The sequence below is a fragment of the Lutra lutra genome, chromosome 3, assembly GCF_902655055.1.
Source record: "Lutra lutra chromosome 3, mLutLut1.2, whole genome shotgun sequence".
Taxonomy (NCBI): Eukaryota; Metazoa; Chordata; class Mammalia; order Carnivora; family Mustelidae; genus Lutra; species Lutra lutra.
The window spans coordinates 72,959,725-72,986,975 of record NC_062280.1 but is presented as its reverse complement, the minus strand read 5'-3'; the positions used below and the strand labels follow the sequence as shown (position 1 = coordinate 72,986,975).

At 35.3% G+C, this 27,251-nt stretch overlaps 1 protein-coding gene across 4 annotated transcripts in view; it reads right to left on the bottom strand.

Moving 5' to 3' along the window:
- Nucleotides 1–23,050: 23,050 nt before the first annotated feature.
- MTX2 (metaxin 2) overlaps nucleotides 23,051–27,251 on the bottom strand; it is a 70,876-nt gene continuing 66,675 nt past the window's right edge. For 3 of the 4 annotated variants that reach the window (XM_047722264.1, XM_047722261.1, XM_047722262.1), the window contains one exon: nucleotides 23,051–23,507. In XM_047722264.1, the coding sequence (XP_047578220.1) occupies nucleotides 23,324–23,507 (184 nt within the window). In that variant the 3' untranslated portion in view covers nucleotides 23,051–23,323. The remainder of the gene's footprint in view (nucleotides 23,508–27,251) is intronic. The other variant, XM_047722263.1, reaches the window with a different exon arrangement.

Here is a 27,251-nt window from a genome sequence, read left to right as displayed (position 1 = left end):
TAATCATCTTAAGATAGTTTCTAACACAAGCATAAATATAATAAAGTTCAGCATTTCAATTTGCCATTCAGGATAATTTTCTTTTCCTGTTGTTTGAAAATACAAATAGCAATTTTCTTAAGGTTTTCTATACTTACTGAAATGATTCTTCTGAAAAGTCAATCATATTAATCTTGGCTTTTTAGCATTTAATGGGTCCTTAGCACACTTTCAGAGTTCTAACATCAATTATATACATAGAATAATATTTATTTTACACAGGGCTCTCTTGTCTACCTTCTTGGACATTTAGAGTATATTTATAATAGCAGTTGTAACATCACTGTGTACTAATTCTGTCATCTGTGTCATTTCTGGGTCTGTTTCTACTGATTGATTTTTCTTCTTGTGTTTCTTTGCATGCCTGGTAATTTTTTTTGGATTCCAGACATTGTGAATTTTATATTACTGGGTGCTGGAGACTTTTATATTCCTTAAATATTTTAAGGTTTTGTTCTGGAATGAAGTTCCAGAATTAATTAATTCAATTCTTTTGAAGCTTGCTGTCAAGCTTTCATAGGAAGCTCCACACAGCCTTCAGCCTAGGCCTAATTTGGCCTTAATCCCCTTCTTCTTTTTTTTTTTTTTTTAAAGATTTTATTTATTTATTTGACAGAAAGATCATAAGCAGGCAGAGAGGCAGGCAGAGAGAGAGGAGGAAGCAGGCTCCCCACTGAGCAGAGAGCCCGATGCGGGGCTCGATCCCAGGACCCTGAGATCATCACCTGAGCCGAAGGCAGTGGCTTAACCCACTGAGCCACCCAGGCGCCCCGGCCTTAATCCCCTTCTGAGGCAACACCCTCCTGAGGATCCCATTTAATGGCACATGTATCAAGTGTTCTTTCCGCTCTTGACTGGTTGGAACACAAACTATTTCCAGCCCACCATGAGCTCTAAAGATCATTCTGCTTGCTTTTTTAAATAGTTCCTTGAGTCTTGGTAGTTTCTTCTTATGCATGTGATGAGCAACACTCAAGACCAGAAGCAAAACCTTTTATAGATCTCATAGAGTTCTGTATGCTGTTGTCTCCTCTCTGGTACTCTACTTTGTGTTTTCTGGCCACCTTGGCCTGTTTGAACTCTGAACTCTTGTCTTCTCAACTTTTGTCCCTCAACAGGGAACCTGGTGGGCTCTGTTTGTGCTCCCCTCTCTTGTGTTGCAACCTAGAAATGCTCACTAAGCAGAAGCTGGGACAATTGAAGGGCTCTCTTTTTCTCCTTTGGGCAAAGATCACTATCCTGAACTAACTACTGTTTAATGTCAGAAAACCATTGTTCCTTATAGTTTGTTGGCTTTTTTTTTTTTTTTTTTCAGTTGTTTAAGACAGGAGAACAAATCTAGTCCCTGTTACTCCTATACTCCTATCATGACTACAAGTGGAACTTCTTAAAGGTAAAGATTACTCTAGGGTATAGAGTAAAAATGAGCTTTTCTTTTTTGAAACTGTCAAAAACAAAAAAAGCAAGCCCAGAAATGAAAATTTACCCTTTCTAAAAGAAACCCTTCAGCAACAGTATTCAATTCAGAGTAGAAAAAGTAAAATACATCAACTCTTTAGAGTAAAATCTTTGATTTATATAGGTATGAAGAGGTAATCCAACATTTTAAAGGTGATCTACCCAACCTCTTTTGAAATCACTTTAATTTCTTAAAGGTCACAAAAAGCATTGTATTGAAATGGCTGATACACTATTAAAATTTAAGATATTTTTCCCTTTATGTTATTTGGTATCAAAAAAATAAAAAATAGTGTGACTGGCTGTACAAATCTACTCATGGCCAAAAGAAAAAAAAAAGAGAGCAAAAAAGAAAGAATAAAATAAACAGAAAAATTGAACTGAGCAAGCTAGTACTTTTTCTTTCTTTACATGCCCCACTTTGTATTGGTAAGACCAGATAATGAGTAGCACTTTTTCTTTGTAACAATTCATTAATCAGAGAAATGATCCTTGCTAGTGTTTAGATGTTTTACTTAATTTGGTACCTCTGGCCTGCTGCCCCACTAGTGCCAAAATTATTATTTCTCACCCAGCAGGTGATAAATAACAACTTCAGTCGTGATTAATACCATGAATCCTTCAACCTGACTAATGCAAAAAAACTTGAGACCTACAGAACAAGTGGGTGATAATTGTTGTGAGGACTGTTGGAGCTCCGCTCAGCCTGTGAGGGAAGAAATCCACAGGAAATGAAGCGTTTGCTAGCAGGCCAGCTGATCCTAAGAGGCTTCATTAAGCCCAACTCAGAGACATTCGCCATTTGAATACCAGTACTAGGCTTTCTCCCTCCCAACGCTAAGTTTTAAGTATCTTCAGAGAAAAGAAATCACTAACTCATTTTTGCATGCATTTAAATATTTATCGAATGGTTGAATGAATGGACGAATGAATAATAAATGAGAAAATAGAATTTTTGCCCAAGGACTCGACATTGTAATATGGGTCATTTGAGAGCTACATGTGATTATCTCTTGTCATTTCTCTAATAATGCAATTGTGCGCAAATGTAGTTTTGTTCAAACCCATAGCAAAATTACCATCCTCTGCTGGCAAAAAGAAAACTGTTAGCAATGGCCGGTAACTAAAGCCACATGACGCCATCAACTTTATTATTATAATTTAATACTAGATACCAAGGTAGTAGTATACCAGTGGTTCTCAGTTAGGCAGATGGTAAGGGGAATACGTATTGTTTGAAAAGCTTCCCACAATATTCCTTCTCTCCTAATTGAGAAACTCCTTTGATTGAGACTGTATATTTCAAGTCACAAGCCAATAGCTTCATAATTGTGGTCAACCAGTTTAGTATGGCCTATAGACATTTTTATTTGGCAGACAAGTTGTTTTCTTTTCTTTTCTTTTCTCTTCTTTACTTTTCTCTTCTCTTCTCTTCTTTTCTTTTCTTTTCTTTTCTTTTCTTTTCTTTTCTTTTCTTTTCTTTTCTTTTCTTTTCTTTTCTTTTCTTTTCTTTTCTTATGCTTTAGGTAGAGGGATGAATTCTCCAGTTTGGCACAGCCCCCACTATTCCCTATTGTCTTACTATCCAGTCTGTCTCATTCTACTCATTACAAGCCTGGCTTCTGAACTGAATTTGTCATTCCTGGCTAAATGGAGAAGTATTAAACAATAACAGTGGGAAAAAAATCTAAAAACTAACTTGGATCCAGAAAACGTGGCTAAATATATCAAGAGATTTTCAAGATTCACGAAATTACATAAGCATCAATTTCTTCAGCTAAGAAATGTTTTACTTCTGCCCTTATCTAAACAAACAATGCCTGGCATGGTATCAAAATCACTAGAAAATTGCACTATGTTGGAAGTGATGTGGAAACACAGAGGAGGGGAAGGTAACCAAACCTAGGTCGCAGGATGACTCTTAGGTATAGTTTTAACTAGGATTTGAAGGAAGTGGAGAAAGAGAATGAAACAGAACCCTCTTCCCTTACTAATATCTCATAATTCTTAATAAAAAGTAAAGAGAAGTAACTTAAATTAGAATCTAGAGTACTGATTTATTTATCACTGATTTGCTCTTTAAGAGGAAGTAGAAAACCTAAAAAAATAACCAAAAATATAAGTTGAATTAGTAGTCAAAAATCTACTCCTCTCCCAAATCCAGGAACTTTTAAAGAATGGTAATCCCTAGGTTTCAAAGAACAAAGAGAAAAGTGTCACTCGATTCATCTCTTTAAATCGACCTTATTTAAGTATAGTATAATTTCCATAGAATAAAATATAGTTTGATGGGTTTTGCAAAAATTTGTTATACATCCTATAAACAACACCATAATCAAAATATAAATTTTTTCCATTACCCCAAAAAGTTCCCTTGTGCCCCTCTGTATTCAGTTAAAAAAATAAATGAAATAAAAATTAAAAAAACGCCTCACCCCAGGCAACCATTGATCTCTTGTCACTATAAATTAAATTTGCCTACTCTAGAATTTCATATATATGTACATAGAGTAGACACTTCCACTTCTGGCGTCCTACCCTCACTAAAGTTTTGAGATTCATCCAGGTTGTTGCAAGTAACAGTAATTTGTCCCTTTTTATTATTGGCTTGTATTCCCCTCTTTGAATATACCAGAACTTATCAATACATCTATAGATGGACTTTTGGATTTCTCTCAAAATCTAGGCTATTACAAATTGAGTTGGAATGAACATGCAGGTACAATTCTTCATATGGATATGGTTTCATTCCTCTGGGGCAAATACTTAGAAGTGGATTTGTTCAGTCATACAGTAAATGCATGTTTAAGAAACTGCTAGTTTTCCAAAGTGCTCACTCCAATGTATATTCCCACTGGCACTGTATGAGAATTCCAACTGACACTACACATCTTTGCCAATACCTCTCAGTGTCAAACTTCAATTTTAGCTGTTTTTATAAGCATGTAGTGGTATCTCATTGTAGTTTAATTTACTTTTAACTGATAACTAATGACATTAAATTTGTTTTCATGCATTTATTGGTCATTGACAATATTTTTTGTATAATTTCTCTGTGTATCTTTTGTTCTAACCTGGGTTGTCTTTTTATTAACTTCTAAGAGTTCTTTATATGTTCTAGATATAAGATGTTTATCAGGTACATTATTGCAAATATTTTCTCCCAATCACTCCCACTCCCAGAGTGGCAATCCTCATCATTTCATAGAGTCTCTGGGAGAACAGAGGTTTTTAATTTTGATGAAGTCCAGATTTTTAATAGTTACATTTTTTTTAAAGATTTTATTTATTTATTTGAGAGAGAGACAGTGAGAGAGAGCATGAGCTAGGAGAAGGTCAGAGAGAGAAGCAGACTCCCGGTGGAGCTGGGAGCCCGATGCGGGACTCGATCCCGGGACTCCAGGATCATGACCTGAGCCGAAGGCAGTCGTCCAACCAACTGAGCCACCCAGGCGTCCCAATAGTTACATTTTTTTTAAAGTGTTTATGTCCCACCTACAAAATCTTTGCCTACCTCAAGGTCATAAAGATTTTTCCCAGTATTTTCTTTTAGAAGTTTTAGTATTTTAACTTTTACATTTAGATCTATAGTATATCTTGAGTTCATATTTGTAGGTAGTTGAGGTAAGACTTTTTAAAATATGATATTGAATTGTTCCAGAACCATCTGTCTTAAAGGCTGTCCATTTTTGGGGGGAATTATTTAGTTTTATTTATTATTTTCTATTGTGTTTCTGTTTTCTATGTCATTTGGAGTTTCTCTATTGTATGTCCATTTCCTATTTTACTGATTTCCATTATTTATTATTTCCTTCATAGTACCTATTAGGGGTTAATTGCTCTTTTTCTAGATTCTAAAGGTGGAAGTTGAGATCATTGATCATAAACTATTTTTCCTTTCCTAATATTAACATTTAAAGCTATAATTTTCCCTCTTTGCAACAGCTTAAGTTAAATCCCACAAATTTGGATATATTTTTTGTTATTCTTAAATTTAAAATATTTTCTAATTTTCTTTGTGATTTTGATTCTGATCCTGGGTTATTTTGTTTTTTTGGGTTTTTGTTTTTAAAGATTTTATTTATTTATTCCACAGAGGTCACAAGTAGGCAGAGAGGCAGGCAGAGAGGGAGAGAGAGAGAGGAGGAAGCAGGCTCCCTGCAGAGCAGAGAGCCCAATGTGGGGCTCAATCCTAGGACCCTGGGATCATGACTCGAGCTGAAGGCAGAGGCTTTAACCCACTGAGCCACCCAGGTGCCCTGATCCTGGGTTATTTTGAAGTGTGTTGTTTCATTTGCAAACATTGGGGGATTATCCCTGACCTAAATTCACTCAATAACTATTTGTTGAATACCTACAAGTTCAATAAATATGTACACTTCTAGAGATAAGGAGCAGTAAATTAGGCAGATCTTTATCCAGACTACTTATATTACACAGATCCTGAAAACTAAAGATCTTTATTAAATAAGTAAAAATAAGCACTTTGGGAAATGGAAACATCAAAACTGATTAGAACTTAACTCTCAAGAGTATTAGTCTAGCGATGAAATAAGAATACGGTACCAAGATGGTGCCTGGGTGGCTCAGTCACTGAGTGTCTGCCTTTGGGTGGGGTTGTGGTCCCAGGGTCCTGGGATGGAGCTCACATCGGGCTCCCTGCTCGGCGGGAGTCTGCTTCTCCCTCTCCCATTCCCCCTGCTTGTGTCCCCATTCTCTCTGTCTCTTTCTGTCAAATAAATAAATAAATAAAATCTTTAAAAAAAAAAAAAAGAATACAGCACCAAGAGAAAGACTATGTGGTTATTCAAGAACTTGATGAAATGCTTCCTGTGCTGTCCAATAAGAAATGCAGCACTTATAAATTCTCCAAGGGAGCAGACAGATAAGGAATGCCTAATCTGTTATTGCTTTTAGTGAGAAAAACTTTTAACATCATATAGTCAAATGACTGGCAATAAATGATTACTGTGAATCTACAATACGAATGTGTTAAATTCTTGTTCACATAATTATGGCCTTATATTCAGGAATATATCATAGATTAATCTTTCAGTCTATTTAAAACATCAACTATTTATCATGATAAACAACTAGAGGAGGAGTGATCTTTCCAGGTGAGAAGGCTGGATACTTTTTTTTTAATCATTAATTGCCTTAATTTCATTACTAGCTTTGTCTTTTTACTTTGAGACTCCACAAACTGTCAATAATAAGACTTGCTTCTATGTTTTTCCTCAGAGTATTTTCTTCTTGGCTTTCATTTTCTCTGTTGTACTAGTTCTGAATAAAATTCCTGTGATCATACTTTGCTTATTCCAACAGAAAAAAATAAATAGGACCAGGAATTCAAACTGAAAACAACAAAAACCTAAACATAGCAATATCCTTAATGTTTTGTTTTAAATTCTCCCTGGTTTTATAGGAATGACACTTTACACTGATGAAAGTATACTGCATTAAGTTCCGTATGGCAACATATCTGATTTAAAGAAAAAAAAGCATAGAATTAATAGTTTTAGTTTATAGTTCTTTTACACATTATTATTTTTAAAACAATTTTGTCAAGTTTAATTTGAAAACCTAGGTAAGGAAAAACAGTAAGGAGCTAATCCCCTAGAAACAACTTTGTGCCTGTGAATGGTATTTTTTTCAAATATATTATTAAACCAAAATGAAATAATTGCATGTTGAACATTAACAAAATATACATGTAATATGGGAGCAGAGTATGCTCTCACCTCAGGAACACAATTTCAACTTAATTATCATTGAAAGTGCACATATTAAATACTCAGGTGTAAAAACCACAAATATACTGAATAATATCTAATAAGCCAAACTTAGGACATTGATATAACAGTCAGTAGAATTACCTAAGTTCATATTTCAATAATTTGACATATTTGGTAATGTTTTCAAAATACTTAGTAAATAACAGAGTGTTTTTTTAAGGTATAGTCTTTGACTATCTCACCCTAATGGAAGAAGGTATGAGTCATGAGCGAAAACCATCCTTTTTCAAATTAGAATAATACTTTCTCCTCCAACACAACCTCATTGGTATGGAGGCAAGGATAAAATGAATACTATATATCTTTAGTGTTTTTATAGGATGTGAATGCTAGAGTGACATCACCAAGATGGTGACATAGGTTGTTCCTGACTTCACTCCCCCTCACAAGAACTACTAACAATTATTCAAGAGCAAGACATCATTTGGGGTGCCTGGCTGGCTCAGTGGGTAGAACATGTGACCCTTGTTCTTGGGGTTGTGAGTTCAAACCCCACATTGGAATAGAGTTTACTTAAAAAAAAAAAAAAAGAAATGACACCACTGAGAATCTTAGAACATGGGGTGAGACCAAAGCACCCCCAGTACCTCAGAGACCAAGACAGACTGCATTAGAAGAGTAAGAAAAGCAGCTACACACTAACCACTTCGCCCCTCCCCAGACCAGCACAGCACCACTCAGAGAGGTCTCCCCTGAGCCTATGATTCCCCCATTGGGAAAAGAGAACCCAGGGGGAACAACCAGCACTTCTCCCACTACTGCATTGTGGGTCACTTTGTAGGCACCTCTACTCTGATCTTGTCTCACAAGATTGCAGAGGGATCTGCAGGGCCCAGCACCACCGGGAATCTGACTGTGACAGAGAAGAGGAGAGGGATTTGCAACAACCAGCGCACAGATCTTGGCAGACCAAGTGTCTATCTGCAGTGCCCAAGTAGTGGTCCCAATCACTGTGGCAACCAAAGTGGTTTCCTCATCTGTACAACAAAGTCAGGGCTGCACTGGAACCATGGAGACTCAGTGAAGTACAGATCTCCTTATCCAGATCCTTAAACAAGGAGTTTTGCTGGCCCTAGAACCCAGGTGTCCATGCCCAGGAAAGGTGCTTAGTCATAGCCCCCACTCACTATGGAGTGTCTTCTAGCTCCATCCAACCAGAAGGGCAGGTGACAACTTCTGAAAGCTGTGCTGGTCCTGCAGCACCCAAGCTCAGAAGCAGGCAGAGCCAAAAGTTTGCAGAACAAAGCCAGTGGTCCTGCTTGGTCAGGGAACTTGAGGTGTGGGTCGGCTTGAGTTAAGACAACATCAAAGAGTTTTACCAGCTTTAGAGATATTTCTGTCACTGTGCCACTCTTTCTAATCATAGCCCTGCTCACTGCTGAAATAGCCTCCAGCTTCTTTGCTCAGGAAACCTAATCAGAGCACACAGGAAGCTGTGAAGCCCATTCAACAACCCTAGGTACAGAGAATGCAGCCCATGGCTTCCCCTATCTTTAGAGCAAAACCAGTGGCCTCACCTGACCACAGAATTCAGTGCACACTCTAGACTCAACTGGGTCCCAAAACAACAAATTGTATTCATCCTTGGTCCTGTCCTACATAGCCCTATCTATTACTGATTATGGTACCCAGCCCTGACCATCTCTAAGTCTAACCAGAGAATCCAGGCAACCATTGAGCCCATCCTATAGCCTCACTGGGTAGAGAACCAAGCCAGCAGTCCAATCCACCTGTTCTTAGTCAGAGGCATACCCCGCTCCATCCCTGTCCTTAGAACTCAAATAGCTGCCTCACCCAAAAATAAATAATGGTAGACCCCACCTGCTCAAGGACATTGCCAGAAGACAAACCTAGAAACTCCAAATGAGCTGAATGGCTAGGCTACCAAAGTAAACCTATGAAGTCTTAAAGAGAAGACTGATTACTCAATTGTGCATATAGCAATGTAACAAATCAAGGATATGAAAAATCAGGTAAACAGGACACCATCAAAGCAAAGTAATAAAGCTCCAATAACTGACCCTAAAGAAACAGAGGTATATGAATTGTCAAATAATTCAGACTAATCTTCTTAAGGAAGTTTAGTAAATTACAAGATAACAGACAACCAAATGGAATTAGGAAAACAATACATGAACAAAAATGGAAGTTAAACAAGGAAATAGCAACCATTAAAACCAAACCAAACCAAAAACAGACATCTTAGAGCTGAAAAATATGGTAACTGAAGAATTAAATAGAGTTACAAAAGTAGTCAACCATTCAGAACAAAGAATCAGTGACCTGAAGGATAGGACATTGGAAAATACCCAGTCAGAGAAGCACAAATTAGAAAGAACAATAAAAGAATGATTACGGGACTCAAGGAAAAGAAAAAATATTTGCATTATGAAAATTCAAAAAAAGAGAAGAGAAAGGGATAGAAAGTTTATTTAAAGAGAAAAAGGCTGAAAACTGGGGAGATGAACATCTAGATCCATGAGGCTCAAAGGACACCAAATAAATTGAACCTCAATTGAATTACACAGAGACACATTATAATTAAATTGTCGAGTCACATAGAAAGAATTTTAAGAGCAGCAAGAAAGAGAAGTTATATATAAGGGAGATCCCATAAGACTACTGGTGGATTTCTCAATAGAAACTTTTCAAGCCAGGAGATATATTGTTCAGCCATAAAAACTGAGGAAATCCTACCATATGTGACCACATGATTGGACCTTGAGGGCTTTATGCTAAGTGAAATAAGTCAGAGAAAGACAAATCTGTGTGATTTCACTTACACATGGAAACTAAAACAAAACAAAAACAAAAACAAAAAAAACAAAAAATAAAACTCATAGGCAAAGAGGTAAGACTTGTGGTTACCTGAGGCAGAAGTTAAGGGGAGAGGGAATATGAAAAAGGTTGCCAAAAGATACAAACTTCCAGTTATAAAATAAGTAAGTGGGGCGCCTGGGTGGCGCATGGGTTAAGCCTCTGCCTTTGGCTCAGGTCATGATCCCAGGGTCCTGGGATCGAGCCCCGCATTGGGCTCTCTGCTCAGCAGGAAGCCTGCTTCTCCCTCTCTTTCTCTGCCTGCCTCTCTGCCTGCTTGTGATCTCTGTCTATCAAGTAAATAAATAAAAATCTTTAAAAAAAATAAATAAAATAAAATAAGTAAGTATTGGGGATATAATGTACAACATGATAACCATAGCCAATATGGCTGTATGATATACAGAAAAGCTATTAAGAGAGTAGATCCAAATAGTTCTCATCACATGAAGAAATCTTTTATTCCTTTTTTTCTTTCTTTTCCCTTCTTTAATATATATGAAAAGATGGATATTAGCTGAACTTATTGTGGTAATCATTTCACAATATATGTAAATCAAGCCATCAAGCCATATGCCTTAAGCTGATACAAAGATGTATGTTAATTATTTCTCAATGAAACTGGAAGTAAATAAATAGTAATGATGTGGGTGAATCAAAGTTTTGGAATTTTATAAAAATTAATAATTATAATATAAATGTATATCTAGCATCCTGGCAATTACATATATTAATTAGCACTAAAATTCTTCATTCTAATTATAACTGCTTTTAATAAAAATAACCCTAAAGCATTATAATATCTTAGAATACTTTGATTCATTCCAAGGAATTCAAATTATGCCAGATGCAATGTCACTATTAAGCATATTCTATTGCATTTTAATTATTTGAAAACTGATAGTCCAATGTAACAGGAAAAGCTATAGCTTACTATAGTAACTAAGGTTACTGTAACATTTCTGGATAAAATTTCACAATGCAATTTAGTATGATAAAATGGAATTTCTAATCAGTGAATTCATAAAATGGTATTGGGACAACAGCCTAGCCATTTGCATAGACAAGTAAATAAATAGATATATAAACAAACAATAAAGCCAAGTCCTCAACTCTCTCATCTCTTGCCTCACAATTTCTGGATAGACCACAAGAAGCACATGGATCAGAAAGCCCTAATGAAAAAGAATGATATAACTCAACACATTTAACATTTTTAAATTTACTTCTGGAAAAAATAAAGTAAAAAACTAATGGCTAATTGAGGACAAACGTCCGCAATACCTATGAAAACAATGGGTTAATTTCTCTATGATACAAAGATCACATGTCATGTAAATCGATAAGAAAAAATCCAATTGGTAACAGACAAAACCAGAGATTACAAATAACCAATAAAGATATGACAATGTTAAGCCTCACTTATATAATCGGAGATACAAAATCAAAGAGTAATGAGATATTACTTACACTTAGATTGGTAGATATAAATGTTTCACAGTAAGTTTTATAGGAATATAAATTGATGTAACTTAGTTATGTGACCTTGAATTTCTTAATCTCTCTGTACCTCCTTAGTTTTCTCATCTTGAAGAAAGGTGATGATATTAAATCATGGGGTTGTAAAGAATAAATTAATATCTGTAAAGAGCTTAGAACAGTGCCTCCTCATACACTGTAAGCACTATATGTCTTCATTAAATAAATATATTTTAAAAATTCACACTTTATTTTTTAGAGCAGTTTTAGGTTCACAGCAAAGTTGAGGATAAAGTACAAAGATTTTTCACATACTCCCTACCCTCACATAGCATAGTCATTGTCAACATCCCCCACAGAGTGGTACATTGTTACAACTGACAAACCCACATTATCATTGTGACACATCATAATCACTCAAAGTCCATAGGTCACCGAGCATTATAGTTCCCTCTTGTTATTTGTACATTTTATGGGTCTGGACAAATGTAAATACAGTTTTTAGGAGGATAATTTGACAATTATACTTTTTAAGATTTATCGAAAGCAAGAAGCACATACTCTTTGACAGAAAATTTCCACTATTAGGAATTTACCCTTCAGAAATATTACCTAAACATGTAAGGATATATGTTCAAGAATGTTCATTACAGTGTAACTTATACACACTGTAAACCACCAAAAACTCCTAATGGCACATCTTTATATAATGAAATGCTATGGAACCACTGAACATGTGTACACATCTCCTTCTACCCCATAGCCCATAAACTGTCAAAAAAGATATGTTTAAAAAATATATACATAACAAAACAGTGGAAAGCAAGAAAAAAATGTTCCCAGAGGGCCAGAAATTCTGAAGAACTCTTGATTTAAAAAATAATGTAGGTGGCATTAGATCTACATAGAAATGTTTGGAAAAAACCAAAGGCCCAAATGATAGAAAGTTATCACAAAAAATGAGTCTATGAAAATTCCATACATCAGTGGCACCTTATATAAAGTGCAGGAAGGGATGTATTCAAGTGATTAATTAGAAAAATGAATTCTGAGAAGCCAGGCTGATGAAGCTCTTCTCCATCTCCAGCTTTTGCTAAGAATAAGAAGCAAATGTTCAATAGTAGTATTTGCTCCCAGGATGACGTAGTGAGTACAGATCTGGGACCAGAGAGACAGCGAAGTGCACAAGGAACAACTAATCCCAAGAATGAGAAACAACACACAAGACAAACTGCCACCAAACTCAAGTTAGAAGTATATCATGAAAAATGAGAAGAACCAGATAAGGTTGTATTACTAGCATCCAAAGAAATGTGTAACAACTCTCAAATGCAAAGAAAGATAAGCAGAGAACCAAGAATTGTCAAACACATGAAGAAAACTAACCCCATGAGAAAGACTCCAAATTCAAAACAGAAACTATCATCCAAAAAGAGTGACTTATGCAACCAAAGATAAATTTAAAATAAGATCTTCAGAGACTCAAGAGACTATCTGTGAAACAAAAATAAACAGAAATCCTGGAAATTAAAAATACTCTTATTTGGATAGCAGCTTCTGCTAAGATAAGAGTAATAGAAACCAGATTTATCGTCCAATCTGAAATACCTAAAATCCAGACAAAAACATGATGCAATGGTTTCAAGACAACTGAATATCAGGCAACAAAGGACAGTGATCCCTGAGGGATAAAAAATCAAAGTGATTCCTATGCTTGCCCCTGATTGTCTTGGGTTTCCAGGATAGGGCACAGGAAAGAGGAACCCAAGCAGAGCCTGGCAGGTTCCCTAAATTGGGGAGGAAGACAGGCGAGTTCAGGGAGACAAAGGCAGAGTTTGCAGGGTAGAATAGTAGAGAGGAAAGAGAACTCCAGAGATCTGCAGAGGATCCCCTCTGAATATTCAGCAGGATACTAATCAGTCCACATGCATGGAACAATTATCTGGGGTTGAGGAAAACACAAGGAAAGGATAGAGGGAGCGGTACTCAGAGATCATACAAGGCTAAGAATAGTGCCTATTCCCACCATTGAGATTTTAAATGTCATAATTCATAAAATGTTAGTGCATTTAAGAAGGGTCTTGTCTCAGAAGGGAAAATAATTAGCCCTAGACTAAATACTGTTCCTCTCACGTCTGACAAATATTAAAAAGAAGATCTAAGAGGATCAAACCATTTCCAAGTACTTAAAATGCTTCCTAGAACAAAGCTGGAGAATAGTCAAAGAAATACAAAAATTTCCAGGTCCCCAAAAGATAAAATTCACAATATGGGGCACCTGGGTGGCTCAGTGGGTTAAGCCGCTGCCTTTGGCTCAGGTCATGATCTCAGGGTCCTAGGATCAAGCCCCGCATCGGGCTCTTTGCTCGGCGAGGAGCCTGCTTCCCCCTCTCTCTCTGCCTGCCTCTCTGCCTACTTGTGATCTCTCTCTCTCTGTAAAATAAATAAATAAAATCTTAAAAAAAAAAAGATAAAATTCACAATATCTTGCATCAAATGAAAAGTTAGTGGGCATGCAAAGGAGCAGAAAGATAAAACCTATATTAAGGGAAAAAATCAGTCTATATATAGCAAAACATAAAACTTTCATGAAGTACACAAAAGAAAATCTAAATAAATGAAGAGATTTACCATTTTCTAAGAGAGGAAACTCAGTATTTTTAAAATGTCAATTCCCATCTAATTAATCTAAAAAAGGTCTTTTTTACCATAATATGACAAGAAAAAGAAACAAAAATTTAGAAGAAACAAAACTGCCATTTCCTGGGAATTGTATTCTTTTATCCATAGAAAATAAAAATGGATCCTTAGATTGTGAGAATAAGGTTTAGGGGCGCCTGAGTGGCTCAGTGTCTATTAAACGTCTACCTTCGGTGGTGCCTGGGTGGCTCCCTTGTTAGGTAGCTGCCTTCAGCTCACATTGGCTCAGATCATGATCCCAGATTCCTGGGATGGAGGCCATGTCGGGCTCCCCGCTGGGTGGGAAGCCTGCTTCTCCCTCTCCCACTCCCCCTGTGTTCCCTCTCTCTGTCTCTCTGTCAGATAAATAAATAAAATCTTTAAAAATGTCTACCTTCAGCTCAGGTCATAATCTCCAGATCTTGGTATAGAGCCCTGTGGTAAGCCCTGTGCTAAGCAGGGAACCTGCTTCTCCCTTGCCCCTTCACTCTACCCCTCCTTCCTGCCACGCACTCTCTTTCTGAAATAAATAAATAAAATCTTAAAAAAAAAAAAAAGAATAAATAGGTTCAACAGGATTACTGGATAGATTTCACACAAAAGTCAAAAACATTTCTTTATACTAACAACTTAAAATTTTTATAATAGCTAAAAATAGAAAAAGCTAGCAAATGGCAACACCACCAACAAACAAGATGGACTTCTATGGGGAAAAACTTTATTGAAGGACATTAAAGAAACATATGGAAGCATGACACATTTATGAATATTAAGACATAATTTTGTAAAGGTAGTATTTCTTCCTGAAATAACCCATTCAATGTAAATCCAATCAAAATCCTATTTTTTGCTTTTGGTGGAATTTTAAAAGTTGATTCTAATATTTTCATGAAGTGCAAAGATCCAACTTCAATTCTTAAAGACAAAGAACAAGACAGGATATTTGCCTTATCAGATGTCAAAACTTGGTATACACTACAGTAATTATGAGCATTCGATTTTGATGCAAAATAGGACAGTCAACTTAACAGACCAATGTAACAGGATAGCCAAGAAACAATCCTATGTGCAACGGGATAGGAAATAGAATTAGGACTATGTATCAGCCAAAAAAACTCAAGACCAATCAAGAAGGTCAATAAAGAGTGCTGGGAAAGTTAGTTACCCATTTTGAGAAAAGAATGGAATTAAATAGCTACCTTATACCATTAAAAAAAAAAAATCCCAGGTACATTAAGAACTTTAATATCAGAGGCAAAACTTGTATAAGAAAATGTTGAGGAGTGGCTTTATAACCTCAAAGTTGATGAATATGGTGGATTGATGTTCAACATCCATTACACCATCCTTTTAGGGTGCCTTTCTCTCTTGCAGAAGCCAGAAAGTTAAAACTTGAACATTTTCTAGACTCCTTTACAAACAAGGCTCTGGATGTTATTCAGCTTCAGTCATTCAGATAGATGCATTTGTGAAAGATTTGAAAAGTGAAAGTAAGGTGCAAGGTACAATTCTGTTTCTCTAGCAAGTGTTTTCATAAAGTTTCTGTTTTTATCCGTAGCAGCATCAGCAGAGGTCCCGATAATCTAGTCACTAACTCTGTCAGGTTAAGAAGCAGGGTGTGGGCATCCATCTGGCCCATGCATAGTCCAGCAGGCATTGTCTGACTCTTGCTCCGTGCTGCAGCATGGCAATGGCATCCCAATCGTGGCAGCTTCTTGATCACGGCAGGGATGGAATGGTTGGAGAGCCCATGGTTTCCTGATTATACGAGGCAGGAGCATCACTGGTGACTGAGTTCTGTGGAATCATTGCTGAAAAGTACAACCTAGAGCATTTCTTCAGTATGCTAAAAAATTCTGTAAGCCATTAATATCTTGTAATAAATTTTTTCTTAAACTAAAGCTTAAACTACCCAGAGTAAATTCTAGTGGGATTTTGTTTAGTTTTGCTTCTTACTATTTTGGAGGAATTATTCATTAATGTAGTCATCATAAATTGTCATCAAAATGCCTTGCAAGGAACACAGGAATCAAGTAAGCAGAGTTTAGTCCTTTGTAGGACAATTCTTCATGCCAACTAGTACCTGAAGAACTTGACTTTTTCCCTGAACTTTTATAGAGGTGGGCTATGCAGGTGAAAATTATATCTTTCTCAACATATCTGATTTCCCATTGTCTTCCTCTACAAATTTCAATGAAAAGTAAAGTGAATGTGCTTAGTTAGGCATTACACACTGTTCTTTGCCTGTGTTACTTTAACATACTTTTTTTTTTTTTAGGTCTTCCCTAAGTGAATAAAGTAGGCAAAACTTACAAGGGAAACACTAAAATACACAGAAATATCTTACTCAATATCACACAATGCATTTAGTTTCCAGTTATGGGCTCTATGACATTCAGATCCACCATAACCATATTGTTCCTCAAGACTGTGTCCACCTGATAAGTTAAAATACAGAAAATAAGTCAGCCTCAAGGGCTTAAGGTGCACCTCCCACGGAAAATAATAAGTTGTTATTTTCACAAACGATGGGACACTAAAACCCTGAATTATACATAAGGATTTGGAAGAGTTTCCTTTTTTATAAACAAGGGACAAAAAAACTCTAATCATAAAGAAAAAGACTGACCAACACTTCAAGTATATAAAACTTAAGAACTTCTGTAAATTAGAACACACCACAAATGGACTGAAAAGACAAACCACAAACTAGGAGTAAATATTTGTAGCACTTACAACCAAGTAGGCATTAATATCTGTAATACAAATAAGACTCCCATAAATTACTAAGAACAGGCAAACGACCCAACAGAAAAACAGGCAAAGCCAACTTAAGTAGTCATATCACACACACAGAAAAGGCAGTGGCCAATAAACATATAAATTTATACTAAGCCCATTGGTAATCTTGAAAATACAAATTATACGGGCACCTGGGTGGCTCTCTTGGTTAAGGGTCTGCCTTTGGCTCAGGTCATGACCCCAGGCTCCTGAGTTCAAGCTCCAGATTGGGCTCCCAGCCTCACATTGGGCTCCCTGCTCAGCGGGGAGCCTGCTTCTCCCTCTCCATCTGCCTGCAGCTCCCCCTGCTTGTGCTGTCAAATAAATAAATAAAATCTTAAAAAAAAAAAAGTACAAATGATAACCATGTTTAAAAAAAAAGTGTCTAATAGTTCCAAATGTTGGCAAAAAGAGAAGTATAAACTGCAAACTGGCACAATATTTATGAAAACAATTTGGAATTACCTTGTAAAGTTAAATATATACATTACTTGACAACCCAGAAACTGGACTCCTATGTATATGCTCTGGAAAAATCGTTGCACATTTATACCAAGACATATGTACAGGATTGTTCACAAGCAACATTTTTATAGCAGCAAAACTTTGGACACAACCAAATGTCAACTGACAGGAGAACACAGAAATCAAATGTTACACTCGCGAATAAAATAACTGTATAATTAACCACTGCTAAATAGAAGACATAGAAAATATTGCGTGAAAGAAGCAAAACAGAACAATGCATATAGTATGGTTTCATTTATAGAAAGACCAAAAGCAACAAAATTAAATCAAGGGAGTGATTAACACAAAACTCAGGAGAGTGGCAACCTCCAATTAGGGTAGGGTAGAGGTGTGATTAGGGTAGAGGGTAAAGAGCTGGGATCAGGTGAAAATAGTGTCATATAGAGGTCATCCAGATACTAGTAAGTGTTCTATTTTTAAATCGAGGTGTGGCGATAATCTACATAGCAACAGTAGTAACAAAAAGGAACACGTGTATATTATGATCTTAAAAAGCAAACATCTATGAACTTATGTACAACATATTTTAAGTAAAGCAAATAAAAAAGAAGGGGATTATAGACGGCCCTCAGTTGGTAGCAACTGAGGCAAGGGAGTGGCTCATAGGTACACAGGAGTTTAGTTTTTTTTTTCTCTCCTTTTTGCATGTTTAAAATTTTACACAATAAAACCTCTTTAAGAATTTAGCACTTTTAATTCTAAATGAGCATTTATCTCAAGATTAAAAAGCAGCCTAGATTTCCAGATTTCCATTTTTAGAATGCAGAAAGATGAAAAGAGCATTGCTCCCATCCTTAGAATAATGATGAACCACCTAACAAATTCATCTCGGTTCTTGAGCAGTAGAGAGCTGAGACTACAGGGCCAACTAACCCAGCCTAAGAAGAGAAGATACAAAAGCATTTGTTGACTTTAAAAATACTGGTCAACGGTAAGAACTGAGCTAAAATTTCTAATTAATTGCTAAAAGCTGAGTGTGGCCTCACAAAAGACCATTAAAACCCTTGGGGCCAAAAACAAAAGAATTCACATTCACGCATAGGCTCTTGTCCAAGGACCTCACAGGAAGTTTACCGGAAAAAAAAAAAACAAAAACTGGAGACATGGTGGGAATCAAGAAAGTGTCCCTTGTGGTCCCTTGCAGTAAAGGCACAAAAGCCCCACCTGGATCCTTCTTCCCTGTTTCTCACATGGAACAAAAGGTGCCAAACAAAAGCAATGGTATCTCCATAGGCAAAAAACCCCAATTTAGACTCTTACTTCATTCCACTAAAATTAACTCAATACAGAACACAGAATTTAATGATATAAGAGCTAAAACAATAAAACTTCTAAAAGAAAACAGAAGAAAGTCTTTAGGACTTTGCATTAGGTAAAGATTTCTTAGATATGACAACAAAAGCATAATCCATAAAAGAAAAATTTGAGAAACTGGACTTCATCAAATTTAAAAATTTCTGCTTTTCTAAAACCATCACTGAGAATATGAAAAGATAAGCCATAGACTGGGAGTAAAGCTAGTATATTTCACTTGAACATAGGCTCTGATTTAAAAAATATATTGTAAACTCTGGGTAACCAGCATAAAAAAAACTTTAATGTGTAAGTAATATGCCAACAGTAGAGATAAAATGGCATTTAAAAACAAACAAACAAACAAACAAACAAAACAATCCAAAAGAAGAGTTAAAAGAAACATGGAGCAAGTAGAACAAATAAAAAGTCCCTGGCAAGACAACATATTTGAATCCACCTACATTAATAATTACTTTAAATGTTAACACGTTAAACACATCAGTTAAAAGAAACTGTGAGTAATCCAAGATCCAATTCTAAGTTGTTTATAAGAAAAACATTTTGAATAAAAGGATATAAAAAGGCTACAAATCAATGAAACCAAAAGCTGGATTTCTGGAAAAACAATCATTAGACTGATAAATCTCTAACCAGACTAAGAAAAAGAGAAGAAAAAAATTACAAATATGAAGAAGGAAGAAAGGACATTACTACAGATGATATAGACATTAAAAAGATATTGGAAAACCAAGAACTCTGTGGCCATAAATTCAACAATGTGGAGAAAAAAGTAAGTTCCTTGGAAAGGCACACAACACACTGAAGCACACTCAAGAGGAAACATATAACCTAAATAGTCCTAAATCTACTAAATAAGTTAAAATTTTAAGTTTAAAATCTTCCAACAAAGAAATCTCTAAGGCTAGACACCTGCATTGGTAAATTCTACCAAACACTTAAGGAAGAAATAATACAAACATAAACTCTTCTAAGAGGAAGGAATACATCCTGACTCATTTAATGAGGCCAGCATTAACAGGATACCAAAACCAAGGCATTACAAGATAATTGGAGACCAACATTTCTCATGAATATAGACACAAAAATCCTTAACAACATCTAGGAAATCACATCCTACAGGATTTACCCCAGGAAAATAAAGCTGATTCAACATTTGAAAATCAGTTAATGTAACTCTTCATTTCCACACACTAAAGAAAAAAAAAAATGATCATCTCAATGGGTACAGAAAAAGACTTTGATAAAATATACCATTCATTCATGATTTAAACACACATACACAAACTCTCTACAAACTAGAAACAGAAAAGAATCTTCTCAATCTAATAAAGGGCATCTAAAAAAAGCCTACAATCACACTTAACAGTGAACTGAATACTTTCCCCCTAAGATCATGAATAAGGCAAAGATGTCCATTCTCACTACTCCTGTCAGAACTATACTAGAAGTCCTAGTCAGGGCTATAGGCAAAACCAACAAATAAAATAAAACAATACAAGCAAAAGTCATATGGATTAGAAAGAATTAAATAAAACTATTCCTAGTCACAGAACACAGGATTGTCAAGATAGAAAATCCCAAAGAATCTACTACAGTTTTATCACAAATTCAATTACTGTAATTCGACAAAAACATAAGGAAAAATCAAAAACAAAACAAAACCTACAGCTAGAAATCCAACCCCAATTCTTAGGAACTTAAGAACAGATTAGGAAAATATTTATTATCAGTCTAGATATCATCTACCTTTTTAACATTTCCTTTTAAGACTCAATAAAATATATAAATTAGCTCATAACAACTGGTTATATAATACTTTAAAACAGTAAGTTAAAATAAGTTCAAAAAAGTTATTAAGTTTTACTTTAAAATACAGTATCTTGAAATATCTCAATGTACAGCTACATTCTACCCATCCCCATTAAATCCCCATGATTAAATGACAATCATATACAACAGTAAGAAAAATACTACCTGTTCACTAAAGAAGTATCAAGATGGGGGCAACTGGGTGGCTCGGTCTATTAAGTGGCTGCCTTCCTGGACTCAGGTCATGATCCCAGGACCCTGGGATGGGATCCCATGTCAAGCACCCTGCTCAGTGGGGTCTGTTTCCCCCTCTCCCTCTGTCCCTACTTTGCTCTCTCTCAAGTAAATAAATAAAATCTTAAAAAAAAAAAAGTGTCCAGATGCATTAAGCAAATCTCTCAGATTGACATTTTATACTACTTTTCCTGGATTTGGGTTCCTAATGAATTAATACAATGTCTACCTATCCAACAGTCAACTGAAAAGTAACAAGTTGTTCTAAAGGTTTTCATAGAAGATATGCTAAACCCAATAATGCACATCATTCAGAAGTCATCAAATGACACTATGGACTGTCTCTACCTTGATTTAAAACTTTCTCACTACTCATGATTTAAATTTTAGTTTAAATAGGGGCGCCTAGGTGGCTCAGTCGTTAAGAGTCTCTTAGGTGGTGATCCTGAGGTCCTGGGACCAGCCTGGCATCTGGCTCCCTGCTTGGCAGGAAGTCTGCTTCTCCCTCTCCCACTCCCCTTGCTTGTGTTCCCTCTCTTGCTGTCTCTCTCTCTCTGTCAAATAAATAAATAGATAGATAAATAAATAAATAAATAAATAAATTTTAATTCAAATAAAGGATCATGCTAGTTATTCTCAAATTCAGTACACACGTTAAGTATTTTGGCAGTAAAACATTTAACTTTTTAGACAGCAAACTAGCTTTTCAGTGATCATTTTTAGCTACTATGAATTGGCTTTGTGGACCCAAATTTAAAAGATAAAAGGAAGTAACTGAATCACCATAATAGGATAATCAAGGTTTCTACTTTCTAATGCATTGTTTTGATGGTGATTTACTCCATGCTAGAGAAAAACAAGACCTCCCAGAGTGACCCATAGATACAGTAAGTCTTAAGGAAGAGTAAATAACTCAACTTGGAATAATAACCATTATCTCCCAATGTTCCTCATTTTAAAATAAGAATACAGCCAAATAGTAAAGATAAAAATACAACTTATTTTTATGGAATATCTTAATATCCAAAAAACTCCAAGAAAAAAGTCTAGATTTCATATAATGAAGTACAAATGGTTTGGGTTCAATTAAATGAATGTTACTGTAAAAAGAAAAAGGCATCATTAAGTACAAAACAAATATACAAAAATATATACCCCCCCAAAAAAACCATCATAAGAGTTCTGCAAAAACATGGGTAACTTGGCATTTTTTAATACACATTACAAAACTAATTAGTTTAGGAAAGCTATATAAATAGCACTATAGTCCAAAGAGAGTACCCAAAGTTTATATGGGATTTAGACTAAGGTGAACCTAATATATCCCTTATATGGTATAAATCTATAATCTTAACAAAAAATAATGTATTCACTAAAAGCCAAACCAGATGCCAGACTGCCAATGTTTGAATTCTGACTCTACTACTTGCTAGCTCTATGACCTTGGGCAAGACACTATGCTTTCTGTCTACCATTCCTCCTCTGTAAACTGGGAATATTATCCATCATAGTGTCTTAGTAGGGATTAAATGAGGTAAAAATGCCTGATGTTACATAAAAAGAAAATATAAAAGTACTATTATTCTAGATATTTTTTTTAAATGACATGATTTTCACATCTCTTTAAAGCATCCTTGGTTTTTTACAAAATATTAAAAAAATTGAAAGGGACAAAACGTATGATCCTTAGTGCTTATACAGAAATTCTTGTTGATACCTCTGTGAAAACTATACTCCCTCCTTCCCCACGAGAAATAAAATATTATTAAAATGTTCTTGACTCAAAAAAATAAGGTCTCTGAAACTATCCCTTTACCAAATATAAAAATATAGCTGCTCTGATGAAATGTTTACAAATTCAATTAGGTTTAAATATGAAGAATGCTCTTAAATGGTAATCTGTTCCAGGATTTAACTGCTTTGTAATTATTTACATTTTCTAAGTGCATACTTGTAAAGAACAATTTTCCCATGCCCAGGTTCACCATGTATCTCTTAAAGTCATTTTAAAAGTATGGAACACAAATTCTCTGCCTTAGAAAAGACAGTTTATTCCATGTATAAAAGCTCTGAGTGGCTTCAGAAAGATCAAACAGAAGTAAATACACCAGCCATATAGTTCTTTGAGCTTTATTTTTATATGCATACATGTTTCAAGAAAACAAAAATTTCAAGATATCGAGTACAACATATCAAATGAAATCATTCAGAATTATTTTAACAGTATAAAGTACGTGGATAGGATGCATTATATAATTTATTCTGAGGTTTCAAAAAGCAGTGTTTTTGGTTTTAAAATTCCAATACCATTATTTACTGTAACTTTCAAGTAACATAGCTCAAGTTAAGTTTTTTTAAAAAATAATGGCTAAATTAAGACATTATCTCTAAGATGATCTGATAGATGAGCTGCCTTTACCACGATCTTCAAAATAGCGCTGTTCAATTCTTCTACAGAAAGCAAGGAGGTTGCTATAGTTTTTCACCTTCTCAGAAAGTTCATCATTGGTCAACTGTGTGGTAAGAATGGTAAACAAATGGCCAAATACCAGTGCATCTAGTTCAGTAGGCCTAAAACAAAAGTAGAAAGGAAAGTTAATGTGAATAGCATTTAACTTGTATGGCAGAATATACACTACTTTGTAAAACATTTTATTCCTCTATTTAAAAGAAAAAGTCACATAAATAAATCCTACTTCAACTTGATAGAATTTATTTTGTTTTTAACTTGCAGTTTCTGTTGTAAGATATGGGGGAAAAAAACCTTTTAAATGATAATTTGCTACTTGTGTGACTTGCTTTTTAAAGTGGTAATGCATTAAAGTAATATTGGTGTAACTGATCATATTCATTTTATTCGTTAATTTATTCACTACATAAATACAATAGGTCTTCAACGTGCCAGGAACTGTGCTTAGATGATAGAGATGTAAGAATGTGAAAGATATCCTAAGACATGGACACAAAACATAAATTACAACACAATTTATTAAGTGTTTTAATAGAAGCAAAACCAAAATGGTATCAAAGCAAAGGATTTCACTGTGGTGCTAGGACAAATGACACTTGACTACCCAAATAATGTATTAACAACATGATTTAATTTTAACTTTACTACTTTTAAAATAATTTAGCTTTTTAAAATTTATTTATTTATTTATTTTGAGATGGGGAAGGGGGTGGGAAATGGAGAGGAGAGAATCTCAAGCAGACTCCCCTCTGAGCTCAGAGCCCAATGAGGAGTTCAATCTCAGGACCCATGAGATCATGACTGAGTCGAAAGCAGTCACTTAACCAAGAGCCACCCAGGCGCCCCAATAATCTAGCTTTCTGAAGGAGAAGTAAAGATATCTTCAACAAAAAAATTTCTAGGGTTTTTTTTTTCCTTTAATTATGTGCTAGTAACAAAAAATTGAAATTTATCTACCTCCCTACTAGTGGTCTATAGATGAGGCATCACTAAACTACATTATATTAAAATAATTGCCAATAATATTAAAATACTACTGTATTTTATAATACACCATATTAAAATACTACTGTATTTTAAAATATCACCGTAATTATGAACTATTATTGCTATCAGTCCCATAATGATAAAATTTTTAAGAAAATATGTGTTAGCCTACCTAAATGTGAAAGTATGTTTCAGTAATCTGGTTTGGACGGACAGAATTGGGGGTCCCTCAAATCTAAGTTTGAATCCTAACTGCCACTTACTACCTATGTGGTCTTAATCACTAATAATGAATGACCTCATCCTGTTGCATGGCTTTAAATATGTCTTTATGCCACTAATTGCCCAATAATTTATCTCCAATCCCAGTCCCTCTCCTAAAGTCCAGAATCATACATTTGAATGTCTACATAACATCTCTACTTGAGGGGCGCCTGGGTGGCTCAGTCAGTTGAGTGGCTGCCTTCGGCTCAGGTCATGATCCCAGGATCGTGGGATCAAGCCCCGCTTCCCCTCCCACCCACCTCTCTGCCTACTTGTGATCTCTGTCAAATAAATAAATACAAATCTTAAAAAAAAAAAAAAAGTGAATTTATTTCCTGATGCAACTTCCAGTAATAGAGTTGGGCATCCTTTATCATTAAATGAAGGATCTGAAGGAGTTCAAGTATAAGTGTATATTCAAACTACAGTGGTCTAGAAGTAACCCTGAAGCGGTCAAAATGTTACTTGCTGCAAATGTACATCCATGTAACTCCAAAGGTGCTGAATTATATGGGTAATGAGCACACAGCAATGGTTCTCATGTTACATAAAGACAACAACTGGGTGGCAAGTTACTTTAGAACACCTAACAGGAAGTATAACATAATATACTAAATCAAATGAAACACACATATATAACTTCTAATGCATATTTTTTGTAATCCTTACAAATTTCAGCAATTACTTATATTAATTTATATATATATATGAAATATATAAATAACCCATTCCTATAATTCTTTCTTTTTTAAAAAGTACACTTTTTTTTTCTTTTTAAAAGTACACTTATGGTAGTGGTTCCACAACTGCATACCACTACTAAAACTCAGAGTTATAAACATAAAATGGTGTCAATATTAGCATGTGTAAATATAATAAACCTGATTTTTTAAAAAAAGCAATAAACTCTGAAAAATACTTGCAATTCATGTGAGACAAGAACAAAAAAAAACACTTTGTCCAATATTTGTACTGAATTGTTTAATCAAGCCAAGATCTTGATTAACATCCAGTTTCTAATTACCTTTCCTATACCAACCACATAAAGAGAGAACTAACATTTCCATTCTTTTTTTTTTTTTTTAAAGATTTTTATTTATTTATTGGACAGACAGAGATCACAAGTAGGCAGAGAGGTAGGCAGAGAGAGAGAGATGGGGGGAAGCAGGCTCACTTCTGAGCAGAGAGCCCGATGCGGGGCTCGATCCCATGACCCTGGGATCATGACCTGAGCTGAAGGCAGAGGCTTTAACCCACTGAGCCACTCAGGCACCCCCTAACATTTCCATTCTTATGCTTACTAAGTAATGGGTTGAAATTTTAATACTGATAGCGACTCTCCTCCTAAGACTTTTAAGATCTTTCATATATATATTACATCTATCTTTATAGACCTTTTATTAGAAAAATACTCCAGGATCATAAATACATTTTTAAGAACCTAAGAAATGTGTTGTCTTATCTTGCATCATCATTCTTTCCACATTTTCAATGGCTATCAGTGTTCTTTTTTTCCCTAGTTTTATTGAGAAATAATTGACAAGTATCACTGTGTAAGTTTAAGGTATACAGCACAGTTGGGTGTGATTTACATGTTTTATGAAATTGTTATACCAAAAGGTCCAGCTAATATCCATCAGTTATCTAGTGTTCTTTCATTTGAATATAAAAATAAAAATACTGTAAAATGTATATATTTTCCTAATCTTTCCCATTTAAAATTTTGCTATACTCAACTTTTTTGCTTTCTTTATCATGATTGCCTATTTCTTTCTGATACCTTTTATAGTCAGTCTAGATTCAAAAACATTAATATTGTCTCTGTTCAGTAATTTTTCCTTCCCTTACACTATTAACTTGCCATGTTTTCACACTACTAGGAGTAATTTACATATTCCCTCTTTATATACCAATCATTGATCTTAGGACTGTCATTCAAGTTTGTAAATCAAGTCCTTTGCCATCAGTCTTTTTTATATTTTTGCCTTTGAAATTTTGAGCAATTTCAATTTGAGCAACAAATTACTCAATTTTCTCAAGTGGTGATTTAAAAAAAAAAAAAGATTTATTTATTCATTTATTTGACAGACAGAGATCACAAGTAGGCAGAGAGGCAGGCAGAGAGAAAGGCAAGCAGGCTCCCCGCTGAGCAGAGAGCCTGATGCAATGAGGGGCTCGATCCCAGGACTCTGGGATCATGACCTGAGCAGAAGGCAGAGACTTTAACCACTGAGCCACCCAGGTGCCCCTCAAGTGGTGATTTTTTTAATTATTAAAATATCTTAAAATTTAAATTTTAAAATTATTAAAGTATAATTGAGGGGAACCTGGGTGGCTCAATGGGTTAAGCCTCTGCCTTCAGCTCAGGTGATCTCAGGGTCCTGGGACTGAAACCCGCATCAGGCTCTCTGCTCAGTGGGGAGTCTGCTTCCCGCTCTCTGCCTGCTTCTCTCCCTATTTGTGATCTGTCAAATAAATAAATAAAATCTTTTAAAAAAAGTATAATTGATACACAATGCTAGATTAGCTTCAGATGTACAACATACTGATTCAACCATTCTATACATTACTCAATGCTCACCACAATAACCAGA